Below are 21,251 nucleotides of genomic sequence, written 5' to 3' on the forward strand. Positions count from 1 at the left end.
GTTCAATGATGTGTACCGGTAACCAAAACGCATAAAGGAATTCTTACCCTGCACTTTCTGTGTTCTGTGTACCATTCAGTTCAGCACCGTTTACATTAATTTGAAAGTACGGCAGGGTCAGATTGTACAGTAGTCAAACCACACTGACCCTGCTTTTTACCCATGATTCCTCTCTTCCTGGGTCATGTTCAGGAGGCACTAGGGTACAAGACCGCCAGTACACAGTAGGTGTACGTAGTGGACTCATTTTCCCATAATCCCTCTGCCTTGTTCAGGAGGTACTAGGGTACAAGATTGACCACCAGGTGTCGGTGTACATCGTGGCCGTGTTGGAGTACATCTCAGCAGACATCCTGAAGCTGGCAGGGAATTACGTGAGGAACATCCGCCACTACGAGATCTCCCAGCAGGACATCACCGTGGCCATGTGTGCCGATAAGGTGAGCGTTAACACCTGTGTTGTGCTTCACAGTGTGTTGTGATGCATTATGAAGAGGATCTTCAACATCAGCTACTGTGAGATCCCCCAGCAGGACATCACTGGCCGTATGTGCCACTAAACCATTTCTAGTCTTCTTCAAGATTGACTGTACCAATCCCAGATTGCCCCTTTTATGTTGCTATGACTATGAAATTAGATTGGCTTGTAAATGCTATTGTTGTTGTTGTTGGCCTAAGTATGGCTGGTGGCGTGTGATGGTGAGAAGTCTCAGGAACCACACCGACTGGCCAATATACAACTAACGCTGGAGTCCGTAGGGTCATTTCTGAACGTAAGCTGATGAAGAATGCCAGCTGAATGAGCGATAATGTGTGCCCGCTTTTGTTTGCCTGTGCGTGCGCATGCATGTTTCTAAGCTTGGGTCTCTCGGGATCCATTTCAATTCAGGAAGTAAACTGAAATTCCAATTCCACATCTTCTTTACAGAAAATGACTGCCGAAAATGGGAATTTCAGTTTACTTCCTAATTGACTGAACTAAATGGAATTGACTCCAACCTGGTATCTATGCTGATGTCCCTCTGTATGATTATTCATTCTACGAATTTTACTTTTATTTTTATTGAACCTTTATTTAACTAGGCAAGTCAGTTAAAAAATAAATTCTTATTTGCAATTACTGCTTTCCCCGGCCAAACCCGGATGATGCTGGGCCAATTGTGTGCTGCGCTATGGGACTCCCAATCACAGCCGGATGTGATCCGCCTGGATTCGAACCAGGGACTGTAGTGATGCCTCTTGCTGCGCCATTCAGGAGCAAAAAGTGGTCCGTAACACTGAGTAATTGGTAAGAATATGTCTGGCCGCTTCTATTCCCCCATCTCCAGGTTCTGATGGACATGTTCCACCAGGATGAGGAGGACATCAGCGGTTTTCCCCTGATGGACGAGGAGCCGTCCACCAGCGAGGAGCAGACCTACTACGACCTGGTCAAGACCTTCATGGCCGAGGTCCGACAGTACCTGCGCGACCTCAACCTCATCATCAAGGTGTTCCGCGAGCCAATTGCCTCCGACGCCGGACTCTTCTCCCACCATGTGAGTAGTGATGGAGGCACCCTCGCACACACTTGCACACCTATGGTCTTCCATCAGGACTTTGTTTGACTCGTCTTTTTCCACTCCTTTTCTCTCCTCTACCACCACTCTCACTTCTCTCCTGCCACCTTCCTGCATTACTCTGCTCCCCATCTCCCCCTTCCACCCATCTTTCCATCACCCTCCCCCTATTCCCACACGACTCTCTCTCTCTCTCTCTTCCCCCGACTCTCTCTCTCTTCCCCCAACTCTCTCCCTGCCTCCTTCCTTAATTCCCTGTCTCCCATCCTCTCTCGCTCTCTCTTCCCCCAACTCTCTCCCTGCCTCCTTCCTTAATTCCCTGTCTCCCATCCTCTCTCGCTCTCTCTCCCCCTCTCTACTACCCCCTGCAGGACGTGGAGAACATCTTCAGCCGCATCGTGGACATCCACGAGGTCACCCTCAAGCTGCTGGGCCTCATTGAAGACACGGTGGAGATGACAGACGAGGGGAGCCCACACCCGCTGGTGGGCAGCTGCTTCGAAGACCTGGCCGAGGTGAGTGTGTGTTTGTGGGAGGGATGGTGTGTGTGTATGTTTATGTGGTGTTTGTGGGAGCCCAGCTTGTTTGTGGTGGGCAGCTGCTTCAAAGACCTGGCCAAGGTAGGTGTGTGGTTGGGGGGGATTGTTATGCATGTGTGTGTGAAGCTGTCTGTGTTAAGAAATTGCTGTCTGCAAAAAAGTGTGTATTTGTGGGGATGTGTGTGTGTGTGTGTGTTTACGCGCATATATATTGTGTTAGTGTGTGTGCTGTTTCTGCAAATAAATTGCTCCTGGGCACCCAAAGACAGAGCTAAAGCTTAGGCATTAGCTTGGGGAGCTAACAGGAGTCTTCAGGTACCAGTGAAGGTTGCTCATTACACAAACCTGTTACACTTACACCTGTGTCTGAAAATACATTGCTCTTGTGCACCACAACGCTGTTAGTCCGCCGAGCTTAAGCTTAGGACCTAGACATTAGCTCAGGGAGCTAACGCAAGTCTTCAGGTCCCAGGCAAGGTTCCTTGTCATTCACAGACCCCACTTACACCCTGTGGCCATTGTCATAAAACATGACATTTCATATTTGATACATCTCTCTTTTTTATATCCAGGAGCTGGCCTTCGACCCCTATGAGACGTATGCTCAAGACATCCTGCGGACTGGCTTCCACGATCACTTCCTCAGCCAGCTGTCTAAACCGGGAGCTGCCTCATACCTCCAGGTCAGAAGCCACACTCACCAGCCCCCCGCTGACCACACTCACCAGCCCCTGCTAACCACACCCCAGCCCCCCGCTGACCACTCCTTATCATAAGCCCAAAAGGCAGGCTTGATTACTCCAATGTTTATGTTTTTGTTGTCGACTGATGTATTTAAATTATGTTTTTACAAAGTTATGAGTTGCTCTGATGGAATGTAATTAATCGTGTACTACAAATGTTAATCACGCGCTATTTGCATGTGAAGCATTTGCTTGTTAACTTTTTTGTTGGTGGCCATTCTTGGATGTACATCTAACAGAGTTTGGCGTTTAAATTCTGACTGTTAGGGCAACCAGGCAAGGTCCACGCCAGGAAGGCCCAGAAATATTTCTGGTATCCGATTGTTCTGGAAATTCTCACATAGGAACATCACTGTGTGGAAGGATGTTTGATATGCTTATTACATTTGTATCGCAAACACTTTTTTTCTCCATCGAGATGAAAGTGGCCATTTTAAGCCCTTTTTAGACCTGTACATGCCTCGTGTAAAAGCCTTTGATTTGTGAACCGTACATGATACAGACAACATCTTGGTGTCATTGTGCTCCAAAATATGAATTATAATTGTGAATAATCGTATTTCAGAATCTAGACATACTCCATATTTCAGAGCACACTACAATGAGTATAATTGCATCAAGATGGTGTCTGTATCATGTACGGTTCATGGATCATAAGGTCTTACAGGAGGCATTTTAGGTATAAAAAGCAATAAAATGGCCACTTTAATAAATAAAATAAAAAGTGATGTAAAAATGCATGTCAAACATTCCTCCCAACGAAGTCCCTGTGAGTATTGCCAGAATAATCTGAGATACTAGAAATGTTATCGGCCATTTCTGGGTGGATTTTCCCTAAGGTAAGAACTTTATAAAACTCCCCCCCCAGACCACTGTTTGCCTTTTCCTGGTCAATATACCTTGATAAGATTTGACACTGTATTACCTGTCCAAGTTAACACTCATTTCTGTCTGTCTCTGAACCCCCAGTCTATATGCGAAGGCTTTAAGGAAGCAGTCCAGTACGTCCTACCCCGGTTACTCCTGACACCTGTCTATCATTGTCTCCACTATTTTGAGATCTTAAAGGTAGGCATATATGAGCATTCATAATGTGGTTGTTCCTCTGTAGCTCAATTGGTAGAGCATGGCACTTGCATTGCCAGGATTGTGGGTTCGATTCCCAGGACTACCCATATGTAAAATGTATCGCTTTGGTTAAAAGCATCTACTAAATGGCATATATTATGTTTAATAATAAAGTTTATAAATAGATTCTGTATCTATTACTGAAAGGTACTGCATATGGATCAGAAAGCCTTGGTTTCTCCCCAAACGATGATCCACCAGCCCACAGTTGATGGGCTCAATGTTTTTCAATCTCAATGTTTTTTTCTCTTAATATCTCCAGTTCCATACAACAACAAAGGGGTCCCAGCTAAGGGATGGGGCAGGAGAAATGTAACCTCTCTCAAATTCATAGACCGATCCATGAATTCAAGGACTTGACCATCCATGAGATCAAAATGATAGTTTTAACCGTGTTTTGAGGCTATATAGTTTTTGTTTACAAACAATGGAGTACAACAAGCTTATATTTCGGTTTCTGATAGGGTACGACAGTTGAACTAAGCTCATGAGGCATTTTTGGGGTTATATTTTTCATGAATTAACGGCTATATATCATTAATTAAAAAGATTTTATTTTTAATGGATGTGTCAGTTGCAGATTGAAATTGCCCCTTAGAAGGAGAGTGAGGTTCCACTCTCCTCGTATTCTTTAACTTATTCAGACAGGTTTGAAATCAGAGAAGGGAGAGTAGGTGGGAGGGACAGATAGTAGAAAGGGAGGATATGAAGATTGGTCTCTGGTGGGTAGTCATGCATGTGTTTAGAGCAGAAAGTGTTACCGCTGGACCACATGATCTGTACTAGTGTGGAATATCTGTTACCCGAACCATGTGCCACCTCCGAGAGAGCCTTAGTGTTTGGGCTCCTTGTTCACCCTTAGGCCTAGATTTGGCCCCCACAGTCCCTATTCTCCAGTGAGCCTCTTTCCAGCAAGCCATGGAGGTGGCGGCTGCTCTGCAGAGGGCTAAATCGCTGAAATCCCTCATCTTTCATTTTTTTTCTACCCCCAGCTTACTTACTGCGAGTCCAGGGTAAAGGAAAAGCGGGTGTGGAGAGAAGTAGTTTCTTTCTTTGTCTTCAGATGGCATAGCCAAAGGGACAGACTTAGGATGCAAACGCATGGGTTATGTTCATTAGGCACCAAACGGAAGACAACAGACAAACCGGGAGGGACTACCTTTTTTTGTGCAAAATGCTTTTAAAACCTTTTGTGTTGCATGTTCTAATGAACATGACCTCGGTTTCACCATCCACTCCTGGAGGTGCATGGTTTCTCAATTTTCTCACAAGGTGGCAAACTTATGGTGTCTCAAGCCATTCCAAGATGTAAAAACATGATTATCCTGGTTTTCGGGGAGATGGTTATCTTCTATCGTTGTGCAAATACAGTATGTAGACTTATACCATGGCATTGTTAAATACTTGTTTCTGATTGGCTTGAAGGGAATTCTAGAGTGTGCATTATTTCCCTATAGGGCACGGTAGAATTCAAAGGCTATATTTAATCCTTACATGTTCTATGTTTTGAGCTGCTTTTGAAAGCAAACGTCAAATTGAAAACATTTGCCATTGTTGAATTAGATTTTCATAGTACCACGTCTGGTTGTTTGGTTACCAAGGAAACTAGTAAACTTGCTAGCTACTTCAGTGGATGTTGAGTACATTTCTACCTGCAAATTAACACATTTTTAGCTGCAAATGTGTTTAATTATAGCCATGGTATAAAAGGGATAATCAACTCAGGGCTCTATGCGTTCTCTGGAAAATAATGCAACTCCGTGGGAGGTTAGTTCCACTCGGCTAGCACATCGTAGAACACTCCTTCCACGTCGTTCATTATTTTCCATAGAACGCATAGCCCCTCATTGATTAGCCCTTACATGTCATGTGTTTGTACAGGTATATACAAGCTTATATCAAACCATAATATAAACACTGTCACTACAGATGCAAAAGGTAGGGCTTTCTGTACTTTAACCACAGCATGCTAGCAACAGCCTTATTCTAAAATTGATTAAATCATATTTTCCCTCATCAATCTACACACAATACCCCATAATGACCAAAAAACAGGTGTTTAGATATTTTTGCAAGTGTATTAAAAATAAAAAACTGATATCACTTAAGTATTCAGACCCTTTACTCAGTACTTTGAAGCACCTTTGCCAGCAATTACAGCCTTGAGTCTTCTTGGGTATGAGGCTACACGCATGGCACACCTGTATTTGGGGAGTTTCTCCCATTCTTCTCTGTAGATCCTCTTAAACTCTGTCAGGTTGGATAAGGAGCCTCACTGCACAGCTATTTGCAGGTCTCTCCAGAGATGTTCGATTGGGTTCAAGTCCAGGCTCTGGCTGGACCGCTCAAGGACATTCAGAGACTTGTCTGAAGCCACTCCTACGTTGTCTTGGCTGTGTGCTTAGGGTTGTTGTCCTGTTGGAAGGTGAACTTTGACCCCAGTCTGAGGTCCTGAGTGCTCTGGAGCAGGTTTTCATCAAGGATCTCTCTGTACTCTGCTCCGTTCATCTTTCACTCAATCCTGACTAGTCTCACAGTCCCTGCCGCTGAAAAACATTCCCACAGCATGATGCTGGCACCACCATTTTTCACCTTAGGGACTGTGCCAGGTTTCCGCCAAACGTGACGCTTGGCATTCAGGCCAAAGTGTTCAATCGTGGTTTCATCAGACCAGAGAATCTTGTTTCTCATGGTCTGAGTGCTTTAGGTGCCTTTTGGCAAACTCCAAGCGGGCTGTCATGTGCCTTTTACTGAGGAGTGGCCTCCGTCTGGCCACTCTACCATAAAGGCCAGATTGGTGGAGGGCTGCAGATATGGTTGTCCTTCTGGAAGGTTCTCCCATCTCCACAGAGGAACTCCGGAGCTCTGTCAGAGTAAACATTGTGTTGTTGGTCAGGCCATTTTCCCCCGATTGCTCAGTTTGGCCGGGCGGCCAGCTCTAAGAAGAGTCTTGGTGGTTCTAAACTTCTTCCATTTAAGAATGATGGAGGCCACTGTGTTCTTTGGGAACTTCAATGCTGCAGTAATTTTTGGGTATCCTTCCCTAGATCTGTGCCTCGACACAATCCTGTCTCGGAGCTCTACGGACAGTTTCTTTGACCTCATGGCTTGGTTTTTGCTTTGACATGCACTGTCAACTGTGGAACCTTATATAGACAGGTGTGTGTGCCTTTCCAAATCATGTCCAATCAATTGAATTTACCACAGGTTGACTCCAAACAAGTTGTAGAAACATCTCAAGGATGATCAATGGAAACAGGATACACCTGAGCTCAATTTCGAGTCTCATAGCAAAGGGTCTGAATACTTATGTAAGGGAGGTGTTTGTTTTAGATTTTTAAAATAAATTTGGTAAAATTTCAAAAAACCTGTTTTCACTTTGTCATTATGGGGTGTTGTGTGTAGATTGAGGAAACAAAAAAATAAGGCTGTAACGTTAACAATGTGGGAAAAAATCAAGGGGTCTGAATGCTTTCCGAATGCACTGTATATATAAAGAAGGGTAAGACTTGCGTTGTATTTCACAAAGGGTCATGTGGTGTCAGTTGAATGTTGGTAGCCATTTTGTTCCTAGGTCGTCGCTAAAGAAAGTAAGAATTAAGGGGAAAACACTGGAGTTGAGGGGGTTGGGAATGCGAGAATGATGGAGAGGGCGAGCGATGAAGAATTTATTCTTTACTCAGCCCTAATCTTGCTCATGAGTTTGGCCTTATACCGACCGCATCATGATCCTTCACCGGACTCCCCCTACCAGCGAAACCACCTGACCCAACATTTTATTCTCTACCCACTCTTTCTCTGCCCCCCCTCCCTTTTTTCCACAGCAACTGGAGGAGAAAAGTGAGGACGAGGAGGACAAGGAGTGTCTGAAGCAGGCCATCACGGCGCTGCTCAATCTGCAGAGTAGCATGGAGAGGATCTGCTCCAAGAACATGGCCAAGAGGAGGCTGAGGTAGGCAGGGGAGCGCCAACTTACAACCCCTCCCGGTCCGTCCACACCTGGTTCTCTTTACCCAAGAAGATACAAAGCTAGCTTTGACACACACAATACATTTTGCACACACACTGACTGATGCAATAATAGAAATCCACAAGCAAAATATGGAAAGCTAACTCAGACACACATAATGGCACAGACCAGAGATGCACATATGTACCACATGTGCATCAGTAGGTGGATATGTCTCGAATGTGCACTCTGTATGCTCAAAGAGGTGTTAACACTTGCACAACACACACATCACGATAGACACACACAGCAATTCTTACTACTGCCTCATTGGTGTACTCCTCCCATCCTCTGCACACCCCCCACCCTAAGCTCAGTTCTGAGTTTCCCTCTGGACCTAAAATAGACCTGTGAGGGGAGGGAAAGGGTTGGAGGGGGCTCGCCACTGTGTTGTCGGAGGGAAGTTGTGACAGGAATTGGGCTGTCCTGTTCTGGTATTATTGTTCCCGGCTTTGAGAAAAGAAAAAAAAGGTGAGAGAGTTTGAAAGGGGGAAAAAAAGAATCCCCTTGCTTTCAGCAGTGGACTTTAGCATCCCAACCTTGCAGACCATTTTTCTCTCCATCCCTCCTTTTGTATTGGTGAAGAAAACGGGGTGTTTTTTTGGTTACATGCGGTTGTTGCTCGTTCTTTACCTGCGTGGAAGCGAGGAGCGTTGAGTATGAGGACGTAGGGTATAAACACCCCAAAATTACCCCTTTGTTGCTGTTCTTTTTGGTTTTTGGTTTCATTTTTCATGGGGAAAGGATGGCTTATCTTACGGTATGTCTTTGCACCCCATACTTTGGCGGGAACATGGGGATGGTGACACAAACAGGAGGCTAAAATGGACAATTCGAGAGGACACACTGAGTTGGGGTACCCGACAAGGGTTACCTTTGTTGACTTTGGCTGTTTTTCGCTACACCTTTCCTGTCTCTAGGGGTCTTTGTATTTCGAGAGCCAGAACAAAGAACAACCCAAGAGTTCTATTGTCACAGCCATTTGAATTATGCTTGCTCTTTCGCAAGCTTGCTGTTCATTAGGAGAACATAATAACCTCTTAGTCGCTAATGCTCTGGCGAGGTCCATCGCTGCCTGGACTAAATGATGGTTTGATAATGATGCTCGTTATATATATATTTTTGCTATAATTAACTACTTCATTTCATCATAAGACTGCTAGTTTAAAGATTAATGTAAATGCACTTCAAATATAACCTCTGATCAGACTTGAGAGTAGGCAAAGTTTTGACTTTCTTTCTGTATATAGTTTTTAAGAGTTTCACACTTAACGGGACTGGGAAATGGGAATGAAAGATTTTGGGGTGAAGTTTTGAGTGTAGTCTATCCCTTGCCCTTCAGAGGTGCCCCTCGTCTCTCGGGGAAGCTAATTCTGGCCGGTTGACAGTCATCCTGTACTTTGAGGTGCTGGTATGAAGACAGGCGCGCACAAGTTGGCTTTGCCTGCCTCCCCTGCCTCTCGGGAGTGCTGATGCAAGTCGTTGTGCGTCCGTGAAAAACAAAGTAAGCTCCCCCCTGCGATTGTTTACTAGTAGGTCTAGTTCAGATGCACTGTACGAGCGGGTGTTAAATCCTTGTTGATTTCTTTCTCCATCCCCTCTCACTCAATCGATTGTAGAACCCCCAATAAATCTTTAACCCCCCCAGTGGCTCAATGCTGTTCTATTATTCTAAGTAGGTGATTTTAGAAGTGATCATTGGAATTATTGCTCAGCTGATTTGTCATGTGCAATAGAGGTGAGATTCTGGTTCTGGTGGGCCGCAGAGCTTTCTCGTCTTCTGTTTACTTACGTTTTGTCATTCTGGTTTTGAAAGACCACCGCATGTGCTGGTTTTCACTCAAACCAGTCTTTTCGTAGTGAATTTCTGAAAGGGTTTTGAACTTACTACTCACATGACCTAACTATTACAGGGGGCATGGCCCTTAATAATGAGTAAAGACTGAAAATAGACATTGGTATAATATGAGAATAAAGAGATTGATTAAAACAAAGACTAGTCTACATTGTGCTCCTAAAAGAACTGGGATGAGATACTCATACCTCATTTTTGAACATGATAGTCATACCATAGACCATATTAAAGGTATGATGAACCAAAACAATATTTAAATAGTGTCTGGCTCAAAGAAATATAATCAGATGCTCTTTATTCTTTTAGACTCATTCTATTCTTATGCACTTTCTCAGTTGGTCCTCCGAGGCACCCTGTTAACCATGGGTGTGGGCCCTTCCTCGGTAGACTACCGTTTTGTTCAACTGCTGGAATGGTGAGGACGTCTAGTCAATTGGCCTGCTGGTCCACCAGTGTTGGGTGGAAACTGAAGGGACATGACTGACCAGCAAAGCGATATTGAATTAGTTACCTAATTGGTTCTGGTTGGGTTAAATTTAGGGTTATTGGTGTGGTTAAAGGAAAACTCTACCCAAAAACGACCTTTTGGTATTTGTTTCTTTAGTCCACTGTTGATAAAGTTACAAAATGTTTTACATGTCAGCAATCCAGTTTTCAAGATATATGCCAAATGCATCGTATTGGCTGTATTTCTGTATTTGAAAGTTATATATCTTGAACATCTGATGAAACAAATACCACAAGATCGTTTTTGGGTGGAATTTTCCTTTAAGGTTAGGGTCAGGATTATAGTTATGGGTGGGGATGCCAGTCACGTCTCTTCAGTCGCACCCAGTGTTTTGTTAATGAGATGTTGTTTGTAGGAACCCCCTCCTGGACCAGTTTTAGTTATACCGCTGCTTTAGAAACTCAGCCACCCACACTTGACCCTACACTCCATCTCAGTCTCGCTGGCTTTGTTGATTTGTTTTCCATTGTCAATGTTCTGTGAACATCAGACCCACATTTCCCTACCTCTCTCTCCCCCCCTCTCTCCCTTTTTTTTCTCTCACATTCTTTCTCTTACATTCAACTTTTCCCCTCAAACTCTTCGGTGGCGCCAGCGAGTCGGCCTGCCGCTTCTACAGCCAGCAGATGAAGGGCAAGCACCTGGCCATCAAGAAGATGAACGAGATCCAGAAGAACATTGACGGCTGGGAGGGCAAGGACATCGGCCAGTGCTGCAACGAGTTCATCATGGAGGGGACGCTGACACGCGTGGGCGCCAAACACGAACGACACATCTTCCTCTTCGACGGCCTGATGATCTGCTGCAAGTCCAACCACGGCCAGCCGCGCTTGCCTGGCGCCTCGTCCACCGCCGAGTACCGCCTCAAGGAGAAGTTCTTCATGCGCAAGGTGCAGATCAACGACAAGGACGACAAGGAGGGCGAGTACCGGCACGCCTTTGAGATCATCCTCAAAGACGGCAACAGCGTGGTGTTCGCCGCCAAGTCGGCCGAGGACAAGAATGGCTGGATGGCGGCGCTCATCTCGCTGCAGTACCGCTCAACGCTGGAGCGCATGCTGGACTCGGCCATGCTGCAGGAGGAGAAGGAGGAGCAAATGAGGCTGCCTGGGGCGGAGCTTTACCGGTTCGCCACGCCCGACTCTGAGGAAAACGTGGTGTTCGAGGAGAACGTGCAGTCGAAGTCGGGCATCCCTATCATCAAGGCGGGGACAGTGCTCAAGCTCATCGAAAGGCTCACCTTCCACATGTATGCAGGTGAGGAAAAAGCACACGACACAGAAAGGGTTTCCTGTGTATGACCTGTTATGACCTTTTGAAATGCGTGCCTTTTTCATACAGCGGGCTATACAAATACCTTCCTCAGATGTGTGGAGTGACAGTAGTTGCTAAATCCTGAAAGAGAATATCTTGCTGACCCTTTCCCATCGTAGAACAGGGGGGAAGGGGCAGGGTTTGGGGGTTAAAAAGGGGTCGGTAGGAGTCAATTTGAAAGAAATATGAGATTATGGGAACATTATTAGACCAAAGTTGAGGACACGATAGTCCACCTTTCACAAGACTGAATCCAAACATTACCCTGTTGATTTTCTGTGCATTTGACGTTTACTGTACTTTTCATCGCGTTTGTTGATAATGAAACATGAAAATACTCTGGATACATTCAGTAACATGATAACAATATTCCTGGAAAATGTGGGGTAGGTGCAACCTCAGATAAAAAATAGTTTGAGTGAGAGGACTTAACTGGTGTGCAGAGTTCCTAAGTAATTTCAATGCACTTTAATGACTCAGTCTTCAACTATAAGTTTTTTTTTTTGTGTTCTCCTAGCTGAGCCGTTAAGGAACTAGAGCAAGCACACTTGTATTTGTTTTGTTTGTAACACGGACCTGCATCACCGCCGTCACACAATCACTGTTGTTCATACAATCCAAAAACTGACCATTATAAATCGCAATCTGTGTCAGCTGGGCATCATGAAAGCTTGTTCTATTGCCAACATGATGACTAGCTCAGTTATAAAATACTATCTTACAGTGTTAGGCTTTCACGGGGCAATTCAGAGAAACGGGTCGTGATTTTGGTGCGGATAGAAAAGAGTCACGCTTTAGACAAACAGGCTCATTCTGTTCAGAACCACCCAGGGTATGACGCCATGTCATTTTGTAACTGTATATCATACATAGTGATCATAAACGTTAACACTGCATGTTATTGTACTGCCACATATGCTATTTTCAACCTGTATACAGGCACGAGTGTAAAGGGCTACGAGGAGCAGGAAGTAGACATGGGTCGCATCTTTTATGGCTCCCTCTCCACATTTCTTTTCCTGAATGTGAGAGAACTGGACAGGTGAAAGCGAATTCCTAGAAACCTAGATATTTTCTGTATCTTGTTAATTTTGTCCTGACCTTTTTATTTTTACTCATGTGTCCACACCATGTTTGTGTTTATGCAATTATGCACTTGCCCAGTGCCTGGCGTGCATGTTCCTGTTATCACCTTGTTGTTCTACACACAAAACCTTGAACTTGGCGCAAACGCAGTTTATGCTAAACATAAAATACAAGATAGTGGAAGGCCTATTTCTTCCCCCCACTTTCGTCATCCCCGCATCCATTTATAGCTGTTTTCACACTGCTCGTAAATATTTGGCCACAGTTGACGTCAGAACGCGGATATGCGATGACCTGCTTTGTTTCAGTGTCATTTTAGCCCCAGATAACACAACGAGAACTGATAAAGAACAAAAAACAAGTGGATGAAGCCTATTCATCTTCACGTCGCCATTTAGTAAGCGACCGGTAGTAGCAGATCTTTCCTGCCTGTAATTTGCCTATCTGTTTGGTGTTTAAAGGGGAAGTTCAGTATCCTCACCTTGTGCGTAGCTGTTTAAAGAAAATCAAACCACGGATTACAGTTTTTCCCGGCCCATAGACTACTTTCAGGGTTAGGAACCCTCTAGCATCAAGTTATAAAATACTGAACTTCCCCTTGATTGATTGGTTGATGCTTATTTACATAGCCCTCTTAGGCCTCACTCCCCACTATCTGAGATATCTACTGCAGCCCTCATCCTCCACATACAACACTCGTTCTGCCAGTCACATTCTGTTAAAGGTCCCCAAAGCACACACATCCCTGGGTCGCTCCTCTTTTCAGTTTGCCGCAGCTGGCGACTGGAGCGAGCTGCAACAAACACTCAAACAGGACAGTTTTTTCTCAATCTCTTCATTCGAAGACTCAATCATGGACACTCTTACTGACAGTTGTGGCTGCTTTGTGTGATGTATTGTTGTCTCTACCTTGCCCTTTGTGCTGTTGTCTGTGCCCAATAATGTTTGTACCATCTTTTGCGCTGCTACAATGTTGTTTCTACCATGTGGTTGTTGTCATGTGTTGCTGCCTTGCTATGTTGTTGTCTTAGGTCTCACTTTATGTAGTGTTGTCTCTCTTGTTGTGATGTGTGTTTTGTCCTATTTTTATATTGTATTTATTTATTTATTTTTTAATCCCAGGCCCCTGTCCCCGCAGGAGGCCTTTTGCCATTTGGTAGGCCGTGATTGTAAATTAGAATTTGTTCTTAACTGACTTGCCTAGTTAAATAAAGGTTAAATAAAAATACAATTTAAACACAGCCCTTTGTGGAATGTTGGTGAGCTAGCCATTACAGTGTTGTTGAGGTAATCACTTTGCAGACTTCAGTGACACCTGAACTCCTTTAGTGATTCCTCACTAAAGCCAAACAAAAAGATGCCATGATTTTCAGGATGGTCACGAAATGTAATCCATAAAATAGTCCTTTGGAGACAGGGTTGTTGACATACACAGTTGAAGTCGGAAGTTTACATACTTAGGTTGGAGTCATTAAGACTTGTTTTTCAACCACTTCACACATTTCTTGTTCACAAGCTATAGTTTTGGCAAGTCGGTTAGGACATCTACTTTGTGCATGACACAAGTAATTTTTCCAACAATTGTTTACAGACAGATTATTTCACAATACCAGAACAACAGCAAAGGACCTTGTGGAGATGCTGGAGGAAACGGGTACAAAAGTATCTATATCCACAGTAAAAACGAGTCCTATATTGACATAACCTGAAAAGCCGCTCAGCAAGGAAGAAGCCACTGCTCCAAATCTGCCATTTAAAAAGCCAGACTATGGTTTGCAACTGCACATGAGGACAAAGATTGTACCTTTTGGAGAAATTTCCTCTGGTCTGATGAAACAAAAATAGAACTGTTTGGCCATAATGACCATTGTTATGTTTGGAGGAAAAAGGGGGAGGCTTGCAAGCCGAAGAACACCATCCCAACCGTGAAGCACGGGGGTGGCAGCATCATGTTGCGGGGGTGCTTTGCTGCAGGAGGGACTGGTGCACTTCACAAAATAGATGGCATCATGAGGGAGGAAAATTATGTGGATATATTTAAGCAACATCTCAAGACATCAGTCAGGAAGTTAAAGCATGGTCCCAAATGGACAATGACCCCAAGCATACTTCCAAAGTTGTGGCAAAATGGCTTAAGGACAACAAAGTGAAGGTATTGGAGTGACCATCACAAAGCCCTGACCTCAATCCTATAGAACATTTATGGTCAGAACTGAAAAAGCATGAGCGAGCAAGGAGGCCTACAAACCTGACTCAGTTACACCAGCTCTGTCAGGAGGAATGGGCCAACATTCACCCAACTATTGTGGGAAGCTTGTGGAAGGCAACCCAAAACGTTTGACCCAAGTTTAAACAATTTAAAGGCAATGCTACCAAATACTAATTGAGAGTATGTAAACTTCTGACCCACTGGGAATGTGATGAAAGAAATAAAAGCTGAAATAAATCATTCTCTCTACTATTATTCGGACATTTCACATTCTTAAAATAAAGTGGTGATCCTAACTGACCTAAGACAGGGAATTTTTACTCGGATGAAATGTCAGGAATTGTGAAACTGAGTTTAAATGTATTTGGCTAAGGTGTATGTAACCTTTTGACTTCAACTGTATTTATCTCAAAGTTGACATATTTATGACATTTTGGGCTTACCCAGGCCTCCTTTAAGACTCCACAATGCTTAATCTGTAGGTGCTACAAAGCAGAAATTGTCGTATGAAGCTTTACCACTTGTTCTGTAATATGAAGAGTTTTTTGATTAAAAAATAAAATAAAAAAGATTTGAAGTTGCATATCAAAGTTCCAGAGTGGGATCTCTGCTAGTTTTAAAGTTATGGCCCATTTTATACAGAGAAATTGGCGTAATAGGCAATGTAACCAATCACAGCCCTCCTTTTACTTGTATCCTGCATATCACCAGCAGAGGGTGACCATTTTGAATACATTTTCACATTCACTGTTGGTAATGCTTACAAATTGGATCATGACTAAGAGTAGCAGAGATCCCATCTGGAACTTTGATATGCCTGTAAAGTAGGCTATATCATGTTCAAAAATATATATATATATTTTTTAAATGCCAAATCAAAAATGTCTATGTTTATTTTTCTATATTCATAAATTAATGTAAAAATGTGATTTGAAACCAAATTACTACTCCTATTTCAGAGCAAGCAATAAAAATTCATATGACACCAATGTTTGCTTAGTAGCACCTACAGATGAAACACTGGAGTTTTAAAGGCGGCCTGGATAAGGCTAAAATGTCAGAAATATGCCAACTTGTATTAATTCTTTCTCAATTATGCTTTTAGATACAAATGTCAAATATATGTCAACAATCCTTCAACCTAAGGACTGTTCTATGGATTATATTTTGTGAAAATTCAGAAAATCATGGTCATTCTTTGTCTGGGTTTTGTGAGAAGTCACTCTTTTTAGAAAGGCTGAATGACCCATCATGCATAGTAGTAGTTAGACCATGGGGTCTGTATTCTTCTCTACTGACGGGTGCCATTGTACCTAACCAGATACAAGGCTGCGATTGGACCAATAAGCTCTTCATTAATTAAAAGTAATGACGTCGTTTTGGGGAAATAAATCGCCAAATTCAATCGCTCAAAGTCCAAGTGGATGTGGGCTCTGGTAATCCGGGGAGCAAAACATTTAGGCCAAGCGCTTCTGAATTTGGTCTGTTTCTATGTGTTATTCAATGTCATGCAACCATACAGGTGTTGTATAAAATCTTCTTAAAGACACACGTTTTCCTTTGTTTATAGCACGGAATCCTTTCTGAACTCTTACACATACGTTTGGGTTTTGTCTCTGCAAGTCTAGAGCAGTGTTTCTCAACTGTGGTCCATGAGTACCCCCCAAACTGTACACTTTTGTTGAAGCACACCTGATTCAACTCACCCAAGTGCTTGATGATTAGTTGACTAGTTGATTAAGGTGTGCTTGTTCTGGGCTACACCAAACATGTGTGCTGTGGGGAGTAATGAAGGACTGGAGTTAAAAAACACTGGCCCAAGGTTATTCCAGCACAATACAAAGCCAGGAGAGAACATTCCTCTTATGGGTGGACTGTCCAGCTCACACCCCTGTGTAAACTTCCTCCCACGAATAAAAAGTAGGGTGTAAATATAGGCCACTATTTTCCTTTTTAGTTTCCAACAGTCTGTGTGCCACTGATTTCAAATAAGCCAAGGGAAACAAGCGTTTTGACGAAAAGTGTGTCTGTGTGGCCAGGGTAATTTGAAAAGGGGAAAAAGGTGCTTCCTGTGCGATGCACCACATGCCTGGACACACACCCTACTCCCACCCAGGAGACAGCAGGGCAGGGACAACACACGCTTTCTCTCTTATCTCTCTGTCCTGACTATCTGCATTACAATTTGCATGGAACTATGCTTCTCTTTTGCCATAAATTGTAGTCAAGAATCAATATAGTCCATGAGCCAGGAGGGTCGGTCGGGCTCACTTGGAACAATGATGTCTCTAAGTGATTTTTTTGAAGGTCAATGTCCCTAGAGTTGGAAAATGTGTGTTATCAGTGCAGCAATGATAGCTTTCTGCGTGTTGTCTTTCATCCCTCCGTCCCATCTATTTTTCCCATTGGGATTTTACCCTATGACAAACAATATCACTATACAACAAGTTATTGCGCACTTGTACCCTTTAACCTTATATCATTGGAAAGCTTAGAGATTCAGACACATTTTCGGAATGTTCAGGTCAACAGAACGTTGACCATTGACCCCTCTGGTACACAACAGCAGTGGTGGAATAAGTACTCAATTGTCTTGAGTAAAAGTAAAGATACCTTAATAGAAAATGACTCAAGTAAGTGAAAGTCACCCAGTGAAATACTACTTGAGTAAAAGTATTTGGTTTTAAATGTACTTAAAGTATCAAAAGTAAACGGAACTGCTAAAATGTATTTAAATATCAAAAGGAGAAGTATAAACCAACCATAAAAAATTAATTTTATTAAGCAAACCAGACGGCACAATTTTTTAAAATATATTTTTATTGACGGATAGCCAGGGGCACACTCCAACACTCAGACATAATTTACAAATTACGCATTTGTGTTTAGTGAGTCCGCCAGATCAGCGCCAGTAGGGATGACCAGGGATGTTCTCTTGATGTGTGTGAGTTGGACCATTTTCCTGTCAAAATGTAACGAGTAGTTATGGGTGTCAGGGAAAATGTATGGAGTAAATAGTAATGTACAGATGCACTAAAGTACTACTTAAGTATAAATACTTCAAAAAATTACTTCATTACTTTACACCACTGCATATCCAAATGACCTGTAAGCATTATAAAGGAAACCCTGATACATTTTAAACTTTGTTTAACAAGTGGTTCTTTCATGACCTTTCAAATGATCTATAATACAGTGCATTTGAAAAGTATTCAGACCTCTTGACTTTTTTCACATTTTGTTACGTTACAGCCTTATTCTAAAATTGATTAAATCGTTTTTTTTTTCGCCTCATCAATCTACACACAATACCCCATAATGACAAAGCAGAAAAATGTTTTTTAGAAGTGTTTGCAAATATATAAATCCAACCTGACAGAGCTTGAGAGGATCTGCAGAGAAGTATGGGAGAAAATCCCCAAATACAGGTGTGCCAAGCTTTTAGGGTCCTACTCAAGAAGACTCAAGGCTGTAATCGCTGCCAAAAGTGATTCAACAAAGTACTGAGTAAAGGGTCTGAATACTTATGTAAATGTGATATTTTTAAATGTATATATATATATTTATATATATATATATATATAAATATATATATATATAAATATATATATATATTTATTTATATATATATTTATATATATTTATTTATAAATATATAAATATATATATATATATTTATATATTTATATATATATATATATTTATATATATTTATATATATATATATACTTATATATATTTATATATATATATATACTTATATATATTTATATTTATATATATATTTATATATATTTATATATTTATTTATCTATATATATATATATATATATATATATATATATATATATATATATATATATATATATATATATATATATATATATATATATATATATATATATATATACATATACATTTAAAAATATCACATTTACATAAGTATTCAGACCCTTTACTCAGTACTTTGTTGAATCACTTTTGGCAGCGATTACAGCCTTGAGTCTTCTTGAGTAGGACCCTAAAAGCTTGGCACACCTGAATTTGGGGAGTTTCTCCCATACTTCTCTGCAGATCCTCTCAAGCTCTGTCAGGTTGGATGGGGAGTGGCACTGCACAGCTACAGTGGGGCAAAAAAGTATTTAGTCAGCCACCATTTGTGCAAGTTCTCCCACTTAAAAAGAGAGAGAGAGGCCTGTAATTTTCATCATAGGTACACTTCAACTATGACAGACAAAATTAGGTGAAAAAATTCAGAAAATCACACTGTAGGATTTTTAATGAATTTATTTGCAAATTTTGGTGGAAAATAAGTATTTTGTCAATAACAAAAGTTTATCTCAATACTTTGTTATATACCCTTTGTTAGCAATGACAGAGGTCAAATGTTTTCTGTAAGTCTTCACAAGGTTTTCACACACTGTTACTGGTATTTTGGCCCATTCCTCCATGCAGATCTCCTCTAGAGCAGGGATGTTTTGGGGCTGTTGCTGGGCAACACGGGCTTTCAACTCCCTCCAAAGATTTTCGATGGGGTTGAGATCTGGAGACTGGCTAGGCCACTCCAGGACCTTGAAATGCTTCTTACGAAGCCACTCCTTTGTTGCCCGGGCGGTGTGTTTGGGATCATTGTCATGCTGAAAGACCCAGCCACGTTTCATCTTCAATGCCCTTGCTGATGGAAGGTGAACCTTCACCCTAGTCTGAGGTCCTGAGCACTCTGGAGCAGGTTTTCATCAAGGATGGTCTGAGTCCTTCATGGTCTGAGAGTCCTTTAGGTGCCTTTTGTCAAACTCCAAGCGGGCTGTCTTGTGCCTTTTACTGATGAGTGGCTTTCGCCTGGCCACTCTACCATAAAGGCCTGATTGGTGGAGTGCTGCAGATATGGTTGTCCTTCTGGAAGGTTCTCCCATCTCCACAGAAGAACTCTGGAGAGCTGTCAGAGTGACCATCGGGTTCTTGATCACCTCCCTGACCACGTCCCTTCTCCCCCGATTTCTCAGTTTGGCCGTGCAGCCAACTCTTCCATTTAAGAATGATTGAGGCCAGTGTGTTCTTGGGGACCTTCAATGCTGCAGAAAGGTTTTGGTACCCTTCCCCAGATCTGTGCCTTGACACCATCCTGTCTCTGAGCTCTACAAACAATTCCTTTGACCTCATGGCTTGGTTTTGCTCTGACATGCATAGTCAACTGTGAGACCTTGTATAGACAGTTGTGTGCCTTTCCAAATCATGTCCAATCAATTGAATTTACCACAGGTTGACTCCAATCAAGTTGTAGAAACATCTCAAGGATGATCAATGGAAACAGGATGCACCTGAGCTCAATTTCGAGTCTCATTGCAAAGGGTCTGAATACTTATGTAAATAAGGTATTTGTTTTTTATTTGTCATACATTTGCTAACATGCTAACATTTTAGCAATTTTTATCTAATCAATTTTAGAGTAAGCGTGTAATGTAACAAAATGTGGAAAAGTCAAGGAGTCTGAATACTTTTTTGTGAGTGTGAGAGGGACCATTTGCTCACACACATGCACACACATGTATACTGACTCCACACACACACACACACACACACACACACACACACACACACACACAATCATCATCATGTAGGCTGCTACTCTGTTTACTATATTCTGATGCCTCGTCACCTTACCCCTATACATATTTACAGTACGAGTCAAAAGTTTGGACACACCTACTCATTCAAGGGTTTTTCTTTATTTTTTATATTTTCTACATTGAATAATAGTGAAAACATCAACTATGAAATAACACATATGGAATCATTTAGTAACCAAATAAGGCTTAAACAAAAAAGGCTTAAACAAAATATATTTGAGATTCTTCAAAGTAGCCACCCTTTGCATTTCTGACAGTTTTGCGCACACTTGGCATTCTCTCAACGAGCTTCACCTGGAATGCGTTTCCAACAGTCTTGAAGGAGTTCCCACATATGCTGAGCACTTGTTGACTGCTTTTCCTTCACTCTGTGGTCCAACTCATCCCAAACCATCTCAAATGGGTTGAGATTCGGGGATTATGGAGGCCACGTCATCTAATGCAGCACTCCATCACTCTCCTTGGTGAAATAGCCTTTACACAACCTGTAGGTGTTTTGGGTCATTGTCCTGTTGAAAAACAAATGATAGTCCCACTAAGCGCAAAACCAGATGGGATGTCGTACCGCTGCAGAATGCTGTGGTAGCCATGCTGGTTAAGTGTGCCTCTAAATAAATCACAGACCATGTCACCAGCAAAGCACCATCACACCACCACCTTCATGCTTCACGGTG

At 42.4% G+C, this 21,251-nt stretch overlaps 1 protein-coding gene across 4 annotated transcripts in view; it reads left to right on the plus strand.

The window, feature by feature from the left end:
- LOC129839452 (son of sevenless homolog 1-like) overlaps positions 1-21,251 on the plus strand; it is a 69,626-nt gene that overhangs the window by 23,801 nt on the left and 24,574 nt on the right. For all 4 annotated transcript variants that reach the window (XM_055906927.1, XM_055906937.1, XM_055906943.1 and 1 more), the window contains exons 4-10: positions 276-440; positions 1,329-1,538; positions 1,931-2,074; positions 2,671-2,781; positions 3,811-3,909; positions 7,794-7,921; positions 10,937-11,598. In XM_055906927.1, the coding sequence (XP_055762902.1) occupies positions 276-440; positions 1,329-1,538; positions 1,931-2,074; positions 2,671-2,781; positions 3,811-3,909; positions 7,794-7,921; positions 10,937-11,598 (1,519 nt within the window). The remainder of the gene's footprint in view (positions 1-275; positions 441-1,328; positions 1,539-1,930; positions 2,075-2,670; positions 2,782-3,810; positions 3,910-7,793; positions 7,922-10,936; positions 11,599-21,251) is intronic.

This window comes from Salvelinus fontinalis, chromosome 3 (assembly GCF_029448725.1).
Source record: "Salvelinus fontinalis isolate EN_2023a chromosome 3, ASM2944872v1, whole genome shotgun sequence".
NCBI lineage: Eukaryota > Metazoa > Chordata > Actinopteri > Salmoniformes > Salmonidae > Salvelinus > Salvelinus fontinalis.